Source organism: Lacerta agilis, chromosome 7 (assembly GCF_009819535.1).
Source record: "Lacerta agilis isolate rLacAgi1 chromosome 7, rLacAgi1.pri, whole genome shotgun sequence".
NCBI classification, from domain to species: domain Eukaryota; kingdom Metazoa; phylum Chordata; class Lepidosauria; order Squamata; family Lacertidae; genus Lacerta; species Lacerta agilis.
This window is the reverse complement of record NC_046318.1, coordinates 63,109,467-63,122,605: the sequence shown is the minus strand read 5'-3', so window position 1 is coordinate 63,122,605 and position 13,139 is coordinate 63,109,467. Positions and strand designations below refer to the sequence as shown.

Below are 13,139 nucleotides of genomic sequence, written 5' to 3'. Positions count from 1 at the left end.
GTTTTTAACTCTGTGAGTAGATCGCTGTCTCTTGGAAGTTGGCCACCCCTGATACTCCATACAAAATGCCTTGGAAGATCTTGGATAGAGACCTTTTGTGTGCATGGAAATTTGAAGTAGCCATAATGATGGGTCTGATTCTGCACACGTGACTTAAAATCTTAACAAGAGACTCCGTCCCAAACCATTCCCTCTTTAATGTGGAAGAGAGGTGGGCTTTCTGTATCTCAAAGCAGCCACTAATGAATCACTGCATTAAAGCTGAAACTAACTCTCATGCCTGTATTGATTTCAGTTTCAACATCGTTTTAAGTCCACTCCCGACCCCAAATGCAATTTAATATTGTCAATTGAAAGAAACTGCTGGGCTAAATGATCCAGCAGGACTCTTCCTGCTTTTAGTTTCTTGTTTTTCCCTCTTATTAATACCCTCCCCTGCAAAAACAATAATCCAATCTGTTCTCTGTACGTACTTAATGCTGCTGTGGCTACTTCAAGCCAATGGATTCTTGTCCAAGCAACTCAAGAACTGTTTAGTGCAGCTTGTCAGACACTTGGCTCAATTCAAAGCCCTTCCTATTCCAAATCAGATGCTTCAGGTAATTTGCCTCCATTGACTGAGAATAGAAATCAAATGCCCATAAAGGGCAGGTATTAAATACAAACTCACGAAGACAGTGCAACACAGAAAATGTGCAGAAAACTGCACTCCTTACAGTATGTTTTATGGTGGGAACCCATTATTGTTCCAACACTGATTTTGTATTTAAAACAAGGAGAAAAATCAGGTTTAAAATACTACATCCAGGAGTATTTTTCTGAATTGCATTGTCCGGTCTGCAGGCAAAGGGTTAGAAACGATCCTGTTCGGTCAAACGGAACAGACCTTCTATCAAGAAACAAAACAGGAAGTGGCAGAATTCTGTTGGCAAGCAGAATCTATTTTCACAAAATTGCATGGATTAGAACACATGGGTTTTATACTAAAAAACAACCAATTACAGATAGCAAGCAGTCTGTCACACAGAGATAGGGAGCCTGTGGCCCTCCAAATCTTGGTGAACTATAACTCCCATCATCCTTGATCATTGGCAATGATCAATGGATGCTGGGACTGATGGGAACTCGGGAGTCTAACAAGATCTGGAAGACCACCTGCTTTCTATGCCCAGTCTATTCCTCAAGTTTCCTTCCCATACCCAGATTTCAGGGAGACCTCTGAAACAACAATTATAGGTCTGCTATTTTCATTTTTTCTGTTCAACAATTTTGTTCTGAATAAACCTGTTTTGGTGAAAATTTAGTTTTTTTAGCTGTTCTATTCCTCAGCTACAATTCTTATTTTCTTAAAATTTCTGTCATCTCATTTAACATCATTTTCCAAATAACACCACATTAAGGGTTTTCTATGTCCCATAAACACACACTTGAAGTTACAGAGTATCCTGCTTTCATTTGCAATCTTAAGCAAAAAAATTAATTTTTCATAATGCATTAATTCCATATGAACATTGCAGTACTTGGCACTTCAATACTAGTTGATAAAAGGAATCCAGTGTTTATAATTTTCATTCCTTCCCATGCATTTGTTTTCCCAAAGTGAAAAGCTAAGGATTACAGCCTTATCCACCAGAACATCAATCTGATTCATGGATACAGAATGAGCTAAAGAGCTCCCCCTTGTGTGAGCAAAGCAGCCAGCGGCACTCCATAACTTCAAGAAGAAATTTGAACTAGCCAACTGTGGGAGTACATTAGAAGCAGGAAGTCTTTTTTGGGTCAAATTTTCATTTTCATCATTATCAAGCCTGCAGTACTAGAGATTCATATTTCCTTTTTATTGCGAGGAGCACAAAGGGGTGAACCATGTCTGCTTCCAGTAGGTTACAGGTGGGTAGCCGTGTTGGTCTGCCATAGTCAAAACAAAATAAAAAATTCTTTCCAGTAGCACCTTAGAGACCAACTAAGTTTGTTCTTGGTATGAGCTTTCGTGTGCATGCACACTTCTTCAGATACACTTCTTCACACGAAAGCTCATACCAAGAACTTAGTTGGTCTCTAAGGTGCTACTGGAAAGAATTTTTTATTTTGCTTCCAGTGGGGACAATGATAATTCACACAACATTGCCTTATTATCTGCTTAAAGATTGTAGAAGAGAAGGAAAATACACAATCACAGCTTTAATTTAAAAAAAACACCACCACCAAATTAATCCCAGGTATCCGGGGCTTTATTTTTCACAGGCGAGTAACCAAAAGCAGAGTTGAAACCAGATTCCATGTGTTCATTAGATACTGTCTTTTTATACACAAGTGCTCCACCCAGGTTTAATACTGGCAGCTAGCAATAGATTTACTTTGGGTGGGTAACTTTCCTGTACTCTTGGCCTCGTGTGTGTGTGTGTGTGTGTGTGTGTGTGTGTGTGTGTGTGTAAGCTTCTTCGCATCAGAGCTTTTTTGCAAATGCTATAAACCGGTTGCCACTGTTTGGGCTGTGCCACAGCAGGTTAGGGCTCCCCCATCATTGACTGATAATACAGCACAGTCTCCAGCAGAACCAGGTCAACCTCTCTCTCTCCCCCCCCCCCAATAAGCACACAGTAAATGATTAATTTAAAAACAGCCACCACAAACTGGAGTGTACACAACTTTTGTGTGTGTGTGTGTGTGTGTGTGTGTGTGTGTGTGAGAGAGAGAGAGAACAGTGGGATGAGGAGGACATGAAAAGGCAGAAAGCAAGTTTAAAAGCATACAAATGGGAGCAAATACATTCCTTCCAGAATTCCCAACTCAAGGGTGAGAGTGCTACAGCTCCGATGTGGAATTCGGTGGTTATGGGACAAAACATTCAAGTCTGACCACATTGCATATTGAGACCTGATCAAAACCCGCTTTTTTTCTAGTGGACCAGGTTCCATTTCCATAGAAAGCATAGAGCACACACGTCACTCTGAACTGAGTGTGTATGTGCCACTTTGAGATAGGATAAGCGATGGTTCTACAGAAAATGCTGCATTTCACACAATACTTGAAGACTTTTACATAACTGATATTTATCAATATGGAAACAACATTTGTAGAGGATGCTTTCCTTTCTATGGGGATTAAAGACTGTCCACCTTCCGAGTTCACTCATGCAAGGTATTTTTAAATTCCTCAATGGAAAAAAAAGTACACAGCCCAGGATTCAAAGTGTGTATTTGAAGTACATCTGTGTGCAAACAAATTATGTTTATGATGTTGGCTTCCCTTTCCAGTAGCAGTCCAGCTTCCACAGGATGCTACTTCACATGGTCCCTGGACCTTTCTGAGCAGCATTTTGGGAAGGGGGGGGGTGCTAAGTGGGTGTCAGGGAGTTACTGCTGGAAGAGGGAGGCTGAAAAGCCCCAGTGAACACAAGGTGCATTGTTTTCCAGCCACAGTAAAATATTAACACCAGTTCTGATTTTGCCAAAGATCTGCATGTGCACTCTTATCTATGGATATAATTAACTGTGCACGTGAGCACTAATTTCAGCGGACAAACATGGCTATTGGCAGCACTGTCTTATAACTAGGGCCACATCTCTACCAGTGTGAGTGGGAATTTTATTACTGACTCCAGCAGTCATATTTCTACATGTTGCAGGCTCTGCAAAACAGGACAGGCTCTTTGGGAGAATGGGCATTATTAACACTAAACTGAACAGTGTGAAATGTTCATTCAGAAGAGCCTTGACATTTTCTGACTTTGGTCTTGAATAAATAGAAAAACACACACATACACATTGGTCTCTCTTGAGTAACTGGCTCTAAAGGTATTAAGACAGAAAACTAAGTGACCTTGAGCATCAACCAAAACAAAAACAAAAACCCAACCCATTTGGAAATTATGCAGCATGCTAAGAATACACGGATGTAAAAGTACACATATTTCAAAAATATGATCAAGAAACCAACATTTGTCATTGGGGAAAGTTCCAGACATATATATTTGCCCCAGGCCGGTAACAGCACAGTTGCAGCAAATAGGATATAGCAGCTTTGGATGCAAGAGTTTGCACATTCACGATTGAAAAGAAAAACAGAGCTTTCCATGGATTAGCAGCTGCATAGTGAGCGCATTCAAAAAGCTGATCCTTTGTGGCACATAAGAAGTCATGGATTATGGTGGTCTTTTTTCTATTTACAGTCACTTTGCTTGTACGCTGAAGTTCTTTACAATGCTTCATATCTTGCAGTGCATATCCCATGACGTTATCACAGCAAGCAGCTCTTCCCAGCTGAAGTGTGATGGAAAGGATGTGGGTTCTCACTTAACTGGTCACCTTAGCCATGTCTTTTGGAGTAAGTAGCCCTACAACTTGATTGGCACACACTAATAAAGACCAACTAAACACAGAAAGCAGAATCTATGCAAAACTGGCTTAATCCCAACAGTTTAAGATTTGTGGGTTCAATACTTCATTATTATGATTATTTCATTTCTTGGGAATGATGCTGTGAAACCAATTTTCCAAAGGGTGGAGGAATTTTTAAAAAAGCCAGGGAACAAAAACTGCTGAAGCATTCTGTAAAACTGACCCCTGGAAGAAGTGGAGTTAGTTTGTATAAAACGTGGTTTGTTTTTTTAAATGTTACACCACAATAATACAAAGAACCATGTATCATCCATGGGTAAACTGCTGTGTTAGGCCAGGCAGAGATTTGCAAAGCTTTAAGCATGAATTTTGGTTTATAATTTGGATCATTTTGCTGCTGTTGGGAGCTTAGGCCTTTAAAGAGAAAAGAACGGTGTAGCTGCAGTGATGATAAACATACAGGAAACAGCGGAGAAGTTAGAAAATAAACAATATATATACATATGTATGTGCCAATGGTTCTGGGCCTGTCTTCCTGCCAATAAAGGTCGACACAGCCCTGATTGTGTAACAGAATGTCATGAATACAATGAACATTTAGCAGGGTTACAAAATTATAAAAATGACCTGAACAAAAACCATGGACGTACTTTCTAATACTTAGCACCCTGCTGACTGAAATATGGAATTGTTGATTTTCTGGAGAAAAAAAATCTAACAGCACAGAAAAGCTTAGGTGTCAGATTGAGAACAAAGGCAGAGCATCTTTCAGTCAAAAAGGTTCTGTTCAAAACGAACAAGAATGTAAGAAGCCCACAACTGAAAAACAAACAAAAAACAACAACTGGTTGCCAGTTAACTTGGAGTTATCGTCCTCAATTAAAGAAAGGCCTTCAGAAGGCATCCACACACTACTTGAACAAAGACTACCACAGGAAACCTTCAGGAACAAGCAACTATTTTGCCTTTAAACATATTACTACGGTTTTGAGTGTCAAGTGCAGAAGATTTGAGCCAATGGATGGCAAGTGACGGCAGCGAATGATTTGCGATACACGGATGAGCTCCATGTTAACAAGGTCCAAGGACTCTGGTTGCTGAAGATGTTGTTCCCCCTGTCTCCTCCGCCTATTCTCTTGTTGACCTTCAAGCAGGGAGTTCAGAACCAGGCCCAGTTTTGCTTCTTTGCTCTCAGAGGCACACTTCTGGAACAAATCTAGAAACTGATCCTCTCTCTTTCTCCTTCTCTCTTGTCTGTCTCTCTATCTCTTGCCAATTCCATTGGTTACTTTTGTTTTCGAATGGCGATTCCTCCTCCTAGATGAATGGCTCTCGCTGTTGCTCGAGTGTTTGGGCGGACTGTCTTCTGTTCCTAACAAGCAAGTCACACACACACACACACACACACACACACGTATACAGGTGAGATGTGGTTATTTTAAAGAGCATCTTTTCTTACCGGCAAATGTAAATCTCTGGATTTATTAACGCATACTGAGATTTTAGTTGAAACTGGTATGCCATCTAGTGGCTTAACTCCCAAATTATATCCCCCAAATTATATCGTCTGTTAAGAAAATTGTTTACCTACAATGTAACATAGTTGTCTCAACTCTTTCTTCAGTCTTGATATTAAGCTAGCTAGCACATGGAAAAGGTGCCGGAGCAGGACTCTTGGGTAGAATAACTCTATAGACCATTGTTTCCCAAACTTGGGTATCCCACTTTTTTTGGACTTCAATTCCCATTTTCCCTGCCCACTGGTCTTGTTAGCTAGGGATGATGGGAGTTGTAGTCCGAAAACAGGTGGAGACCCAAGTTTGGGAAACAACGATCTATAGGTTTGCAACGCAGAAGCTGTGGGCGAGATCCTGGTCTCCATACTCTGCTTCCCAAACCCTATGAAAATCTAGTGGGTGTGCATGTGAACTTTGAGGATCCTCAAGAGTGAGGGGTAGGAGATGAGAGCAGTGCACAACTGTAAGCAGATGGGACACTGCTGTTGGTGGGATGCGAAAGAGATAAAGAGAAAGGCTGAGAAGAAAGCAAGCAGAACAAATTCTTTACTCAGCCAACCCCCAGGAACTGCAGCAAGCTTCTTTGCAGAGGCATCAAGCAGTAGAATTTTAGCTGTGTGATTCCACATTTATCCACAGCTGCAAAAGGAACCACAGTAACAGGACACATTTATCATGCAGTTAACCGTGCCTACCTGGAACCCTGCATGGAGAAGTCTGGTCACCATGAGAATACAGTTTCTTTGGCCACTTCTCTTGGGTGAGAAGCAGCTGCATGGATGTCAGATCAGGACAGGGATGACAATCAGCTGGGACCTCTTTCTCAACACATGGCAGCACTCAACCTGTGTGCTTTTTTTCCTCTTTTTTTTGTCACCCTGCAGTGCGTAGCATAAGGAGGTGGCCAGGTTTGAAGGCGAGACTTTCTCCTTGGGCTGCCAAAGCAGCCGCTCAAACCCCAGGTTCCAAATTTAGAAGCTTTAATATTTAGAAGCTTTGGAGGAATTCAACACAGAGCTAAAATTGCTCCGGCGGCACAGGAATTTCTGCTTGCCCGAAGGAGCAATTTCCCCTCTCCTCCCTGCACACTGTTCTGGAGATTCTTCTGACAGCCCCAGAGCCATTTGGGGGGGGGCACAGGAGAAGGAAGGGGAGTCCCGCTGCACTAGCAGAAGTCCTTGAGCACGCTTCTGCAAGTGGGGGCCCGTTAGTTTAATCCAACCCTTTATTAAGGTTAAATAAAGAATGGCAAAGGAAAACAAGGAAGGAGTAGATAGATGGTGGCGTTATCAGACAGAAATGTGTAAAAGATAAAACAACACAATTTAACACAGATGATGCTGAAAAAATTAGGGAACAAGGAAAAGGAACACTGGAGCCGAAAGTGGAAAAGGAAATAAACTCCCCAACAAAAAACTTATCCCCAACATCGAGGCAGCATGTTTAATATACCTTGGATGGGGTGTCTGAACAGTATTTGGAGCAACAATACATTTTTTTATATGGGGGGGGGGGCGAAAAGGATTCTGTGGCCACTAAACATGTTCAACCCTCATTGGGCTGCTTTTTGCAGAGCTTCCTCTCCCTCACACCTCAAAAATACTTCTTGAACTTTTGCAAACCTTTGTGGTTCCCCCAAATCTGCCCCTTTTGTGTGGGTGGTGCTACATCAGCTGCAATTCAGAGCACTGAGGTGCCCGTTAGCATATAAGATTCAGTTTTTAGACTATTTTAATTGGATCCCCTTAACAACTAAACACAAGAAAGAAACATGCTGGTATGTTTCAAAAACCTAAATAAAATATACGAGTTATCACCATTTATTAATTTATATAACCACTTGCCAAAATGGAATATGCCACTAAAGCTGAAAAAATATAAAGGAAAAAATGTTTTCAGCACTGTAATATTTTGTAATAAAAGTTTATTTTGTTTAGAATTTTTATAGATTTCAAGGAAGTTTCTAAAAGATGGGGGAAAGGAATTGCTAGGAAATTGTATTAAGAGATCATATTACAGAAAAATGTGTTTTCATTTAACATAGAAGAAACACGTGTGTATAAAAAGATTATATAGAGCTTTAAAAGGTATGTTGAAAATCAGAAGGAAAAATCTGATTTTTCAATAAATGTTCTCTCTTTACCTGTATATGTATATAGAAAAAAGTGTTTCATTTACAATAAAATTTCAATTCGTGACAGAGAACAACTGCTATATAAAGTGTGGGCTATTAAAATGCTTAACGGTAATGTTGTTTCATCCCCCTCTTCATACTGACATAAGGACAGAGGGGCCTAGATCCAAGGAAACAGATAAATGGATCTGCATGCCAAAGAGGGCTTGAACTTGGGCTTCTCAAATGGCAGCCCTACCCTGTAGCATCCCAACTCACAAAATGGGGTGAGGATGCATTTCTTCAAAGAAGACAGACAAACTTCCATTGGGCATGAACGTTGGAGAGCATCTGAAGTAGCTCCTTCGACCCCAGCCAATTTCACTATACAGCTGGGATGGGGATCATGTGGGCCCTCAGAGGACTACAACTTTCATTGTCCCTTTCATTGTGGACCACGATGTGTGGAGCCGTCCAACAAGTGGAGCACCACAGGTACTCCACCCTTCTGATTCAGAAGAGAGAGCAAGCCTCGATGCACAAGCAGGCATTAAGAGATCAATGCAGACCCAAGGCAAGTGCGATGTTCCCTTTGTTCATCTATTCTCTTTCAAGCCACCATTTCCAGCATGAATTATTTTTAATGTTAAACACAAATTCACAATCCTTTGCCTGTGCGTCTTTGAGGTGGCTTATAAGTGCCGGCATTAGTATAAGGGCGCACACGCTCAAGAGCATCTCTGGCACATGATCCCTCCTTCGCTGCCACAGTCATCAGTGGCGCCATGGTGATGATGCCTGTGTTATGATATTCCATTCCACCTTAAGGGCAGACGTGAAACTGTTGCATGTCACATGTCTGCTTAAGGTCACATGTCTGGGAACTTCTGTTTTGTGTATAGTCTTTTGCTTTTGCTTTGGACACGAAGGAGATCAGACATGTTTCTCTTTGTCCTGATGTATGCTTAATAAAAGGCTTGCAAATATGCTCACACAAGCCTCTCGCGCCACTTCTGTTACGCAATGGACTCTGCAGATAGCATGCCCAGCCTTTTGAAGTCTGGGTCACTGAATTTGTCTGCTCCAGGGATCGGACATCGCCTGGCAGTTCGGCTGGTAGGGTGTGAGCCAGCTGGGGTCCTGCCAGATGCCCCTGCTTCCCTGGTAAATTGCCAACAGCCTGTCCTTGCTGTGGTGAAGCCTCCCGTCACAGCTCCTTGGCGCTTCTAGGCTGGAAATGGCACCAATTTACCCTAGAACCAGGGAGAATACTACAAAAAGCACTGAGTGCCCCAGAATCTTCAGTGCCATAGAACTAAGTGCCCTGGGATCTTAAGGCTAACACTAGACCTACGAAGCCCAGTTGCTGCTTCACGCTACTTGGGGTGCCCATTTTTCTAGGCATCGTCTTTAATGTGTACTGGCGTGCTGCTGAAAGGTGGTCTATTAAACCCATTAAATCAATCAATCAATCTGAGGGCCATTAAAAAAGCAACTTAGGAATTCAGCCAAGAAAGCTGCTGAAAAGGAAACAACTAGGGTGTGTGGGGAGGGAGATGTTTGTATGTCTGTGTGTGAGAGAGAGTGGACACCCACACCCACACCCACACCCACATATCTCCAAGGACTATTTGGCTGGGACAGAATGTACCATACAAACCAGCAGTACCTCTAGTAAACTTAGAGTTAAGCCAGGAAGCATCTGGGATGTATGAGCTGTCTTCACTTTCTGACAGTGTCTGTGGAGACAAAGAGGATCATCGTGGGGTTTCCACCTTTGCAATCATCTATGCTTATTGCTTGCAAACTCTATTAAACGTGCTTTCTGAAAACTACAGAGATGACTGGTCAAACACTATACACAGTGCATTTTTCTCTTGCCTTCTTCCTAACGTACACACCGGGCTATATAACGTAGGTCTAACAGCTAGGAGGGGAGAGAGAAAGGCTTAATCAGGTCCACTGCGCTTTGTTATGTAACTCAGACCTCCTTCTGGTGCTTGGCATTCCCATCTGCCCTTCCGCCCAGGTGCAATGGCAATTTAAAAAATTGCTTTCCTAGCTGTAAGACTGGAATGATAGGGATGACCACACAGTAGGGAGTTAGTTGGGTCTGACTTCTGCTTAAGCAATGCAAGTCTTCCTGCAAAGAGTGGGCTTGTTAAATTTATGCATGAACAAATGCCATGTTTTTCCCCGTTTACATGGTGCTCAATACCATGTCAGCAGGGATATGATAGGAGGAATAATTCCCATCCTTTTTGGTAACAGAGCACCCACATCTATGTGGCGTAGGATTTATTGAGGTGCACAAAATCATGAGGCAAGAGTACCCGTTTAGTGAGGAAGGAAGGTGTTGCAAGATCAAGTTACTATTCTGTGGGAGTGTAATAAGACTGCCTAGATCTACAATTCAGAGCTCAAGAACCCCGCTGCACCATGCCAAAAGGACCACTGAGTTCAGCATCCTGAGTCCACTGGACCAAAAGCCTTCCAAGGACTGAGGGAGCCTTTCAGTCTGCAGAAGGCAAAATCTGGACCCAACCTGTTAGAAATAACCAAAACCAATGCTTATAACAAAATGTGCTTTTTTGTCATTTCTTCTCTATATCCAAGAACAGACCTTAGAATCTTGACACCTTACCCTCACCAAGCTTCAGCAAAATAGACTTTTAACATGGCTTCCATACAAGCGTCTTTCAAAATGTGCCTTGTGCCCAGTTAAGCATTACCTTTTCTCGCTGTCCGTAGTGGTCTGCATACCAAACCATTCCATATAAACATAGGAAAGTAGTAACGGCCTACAACATTGGGAAAAGGAATGAAAAGGAGGGAGAAGAGTCAAAACCTACCAGATTCTACATTAATTCCTTTATTACTTCAGGGCGCTACACCCCATCTTTCAACAAGTTGCCTCAGGATGACTTAAAATGCACCACTGGCTTAAGGATACTGGCCCATGGAGATGAACAATGATGGTGAACACTGAGCCTCTCTTCCTAGTGTATACATAAGTACCTATTTATACTACAAACATTTTTATTTTACACTACCACTATGAACAGGAAGGGCTCTCACCCAATTAAAAAAAAACTAAACAAAACACAATTATGTATATGAATTTTAGGGTTGAATTCTACACTGGAGGCCTGCTGCTTAAGAGGCTATAGCAAATATTAGGAATCTCTGGCCTGCAAGGTAAAGGATGACCCTCTACAGGCCTCTCTGGCTGGCCTTTGGGACTCTCCTCAAGTGACACACCCCTCCCCATTCCTGCTTTGTACACCACCCTTCATGGTTTTGGCCTGGCTGGAATATGTACTCTAATCTGTGAATGCTTTTTTTCTTGTCTGGATGGAGGATACAGAGGATAGAGCTTACTGGGTAATGGTAAAATTCACATCGAATGCCCTGTCCATTTTTCCTCTGGCCCCACACACCATTGGCGTGTGATCCCCGAAAGGCTGCCCAGAAGAGTCTGAGACACTTGGGTTGGGGGGGGGGAACCTCCATCCCTGGCTATAGAATTTGGCAGAAGCTTCACTATGCCAGCAGAGCACCAGATATGTCACAGCTGGGATAGATTTCTTGGTGGAAGAATCTGCCACTTCAATTATTATTTTTCACAAAGTTGTGTTAATGGGTAGATTCTGGCTTACATTTAGCCAATGACCACAGAGACATGGCAACTAACATGGTTGCCGTACCAAAGAGGAAGACCTAAGGAGCAAAGCATTGTGCAAAATAAAGAGCCACTTACCACACAAAGGAGCCAAAACACAACATATAATATCTGTGTTTTGGAGAAGAGGTCTTGACCAAATTTGATGCACACAATAGCTTCCAGGAAACCAATAACTCTGAGGAATGGCAAAAGAAGTACAGGCTGTTTTTAATTTAAGAGCATGCTTTAATATCTTCACTGGGGGAAGGGGGTGTTTGCATGATTTTGTAAGCTAGTTTATAAATTGCTCTCATGTTATGGGGGGCTAAATAAGCTTTGAGGGCCATCCATAAAACAACTCACTTTTGAAAGCCTTTAAAATAAATCCTCTACCTTGGGTCAGGCTCCGTCGCCCTTTAACAAAAACTCCTTCCATTTTTTGTTACAACTTTGCTCCCCTTAATAAACAACCCCTTAGAGCATTTTTATATCTTAGTCAGAGCTGCTTTGTAATGCAAATGTAAAAAATATACCGTATTTTCCGGCGTATAAGATGGCTGGACGTATAAGACAACCCCCAACTTTTCCAGTTAAAATATAGAGTTTGATATATACTCGACCGCAGATTCTCCACCTGGCGTATAAAGACGACCCCCGACTTTTGAGAAGATTTTCCTGGATTAAAAAGTAGTCTTATACGCCTGAATATACAGTATATGGGCTAGAATGGTAATTTGCATTATATATGCCTCCATTTCTGTATTATCAGCAGGTGGGTGGCAACATAAATAGTATGTTGTGAATGTGCGAACATGCCATGAGAGGAAGAGACTAGCTTCTGTCAGTCAATAAAAGTGGTATCTGGTGGCATCATAGTTCAGTGGTAGAGCACATGCTATGGGTTCAATTCCTAGTATCCCCCATTATAACAGGGATGGAGAACCTGTGGCTCCAGTTAGCATGGCCAATGGTTGGGGTGATGGGATAACTCGGGTACAGGGCAGTATATAAATTCAATAAAATAAAATAAACACTTCAACAACTTCTGGATGACCACAGATTCCAAAACCCTGTTTTAATTTTTTAAAAGAATGAATGAACAAGTTTCTAATCCTCAAGTTTATGATGATTTCAAAAACCAGAGTGGTAGCTGAATAAAGTTTCTAGCGACGGAGGTCTTGCATAGATCCTTGCCTCTCTCTGTGATGATCTAGTACAAGTGGCAAATAAAATTATGCAAAACAGAAGAAATTTGCATGATTTATATGGGTTTCAAAATCCAGGTTTTCTTAATGAAGAATTTAAATTATGGAACTTCATTTTTTTTTTCTCCCCCTCTCTTTCCTTTTTAAGCATACTGCGTGCATACATCTATACTGGCCATTATTTCTCTTAGAGCTTTCTTTTTCTTCCTTAAGTGTATTTTACAAGGATTTCACTGGATGAGCAAGTTCATTTAACTTACGATTTAAGATTACGCTTAAGGAAGGGAGCCTAATCCTTCT

At 41.7% G+C, this 13,139-nt stretch overlaps 1 protein-coding gene across 1 annotated transcript in view; it reads right to left on the bottom strand.

Annotated features, from left to right (window-relative positions):
* Positions 1-5,281: 5,281 nt before the first annotated feature.
* Positions 5,282-13,139, bottom strand: part of PTDSS1 (phosphatidylserine synthase 1) — a 36,707-nt gene continuing 28,849 nt past the window's right edge. Inside the window, exons 10-13 of the mRNA XM_033155615.1 lie at positions 11,731-11,830; positions 10,703-10,771; positions 9,640-9,709; positions 5,282-5,712 (exon numbers count right to left, since the gene is read on the bottom strand). Coding sequence (XP_033011506.1) covers positions 5,603-5,712; positions 9,640-9,709; positions 10,703-10,771; positions 11,731-11,830 — 349 coding nt within the window. The 3' untranslated portion in view covers positions 5,282-5,602. The remainder of the gene's footprint in view (positions 5,713-9,639; positions 9,710-10,702; positions 10,772-11,730; positions 11,831-13,139) is intronic.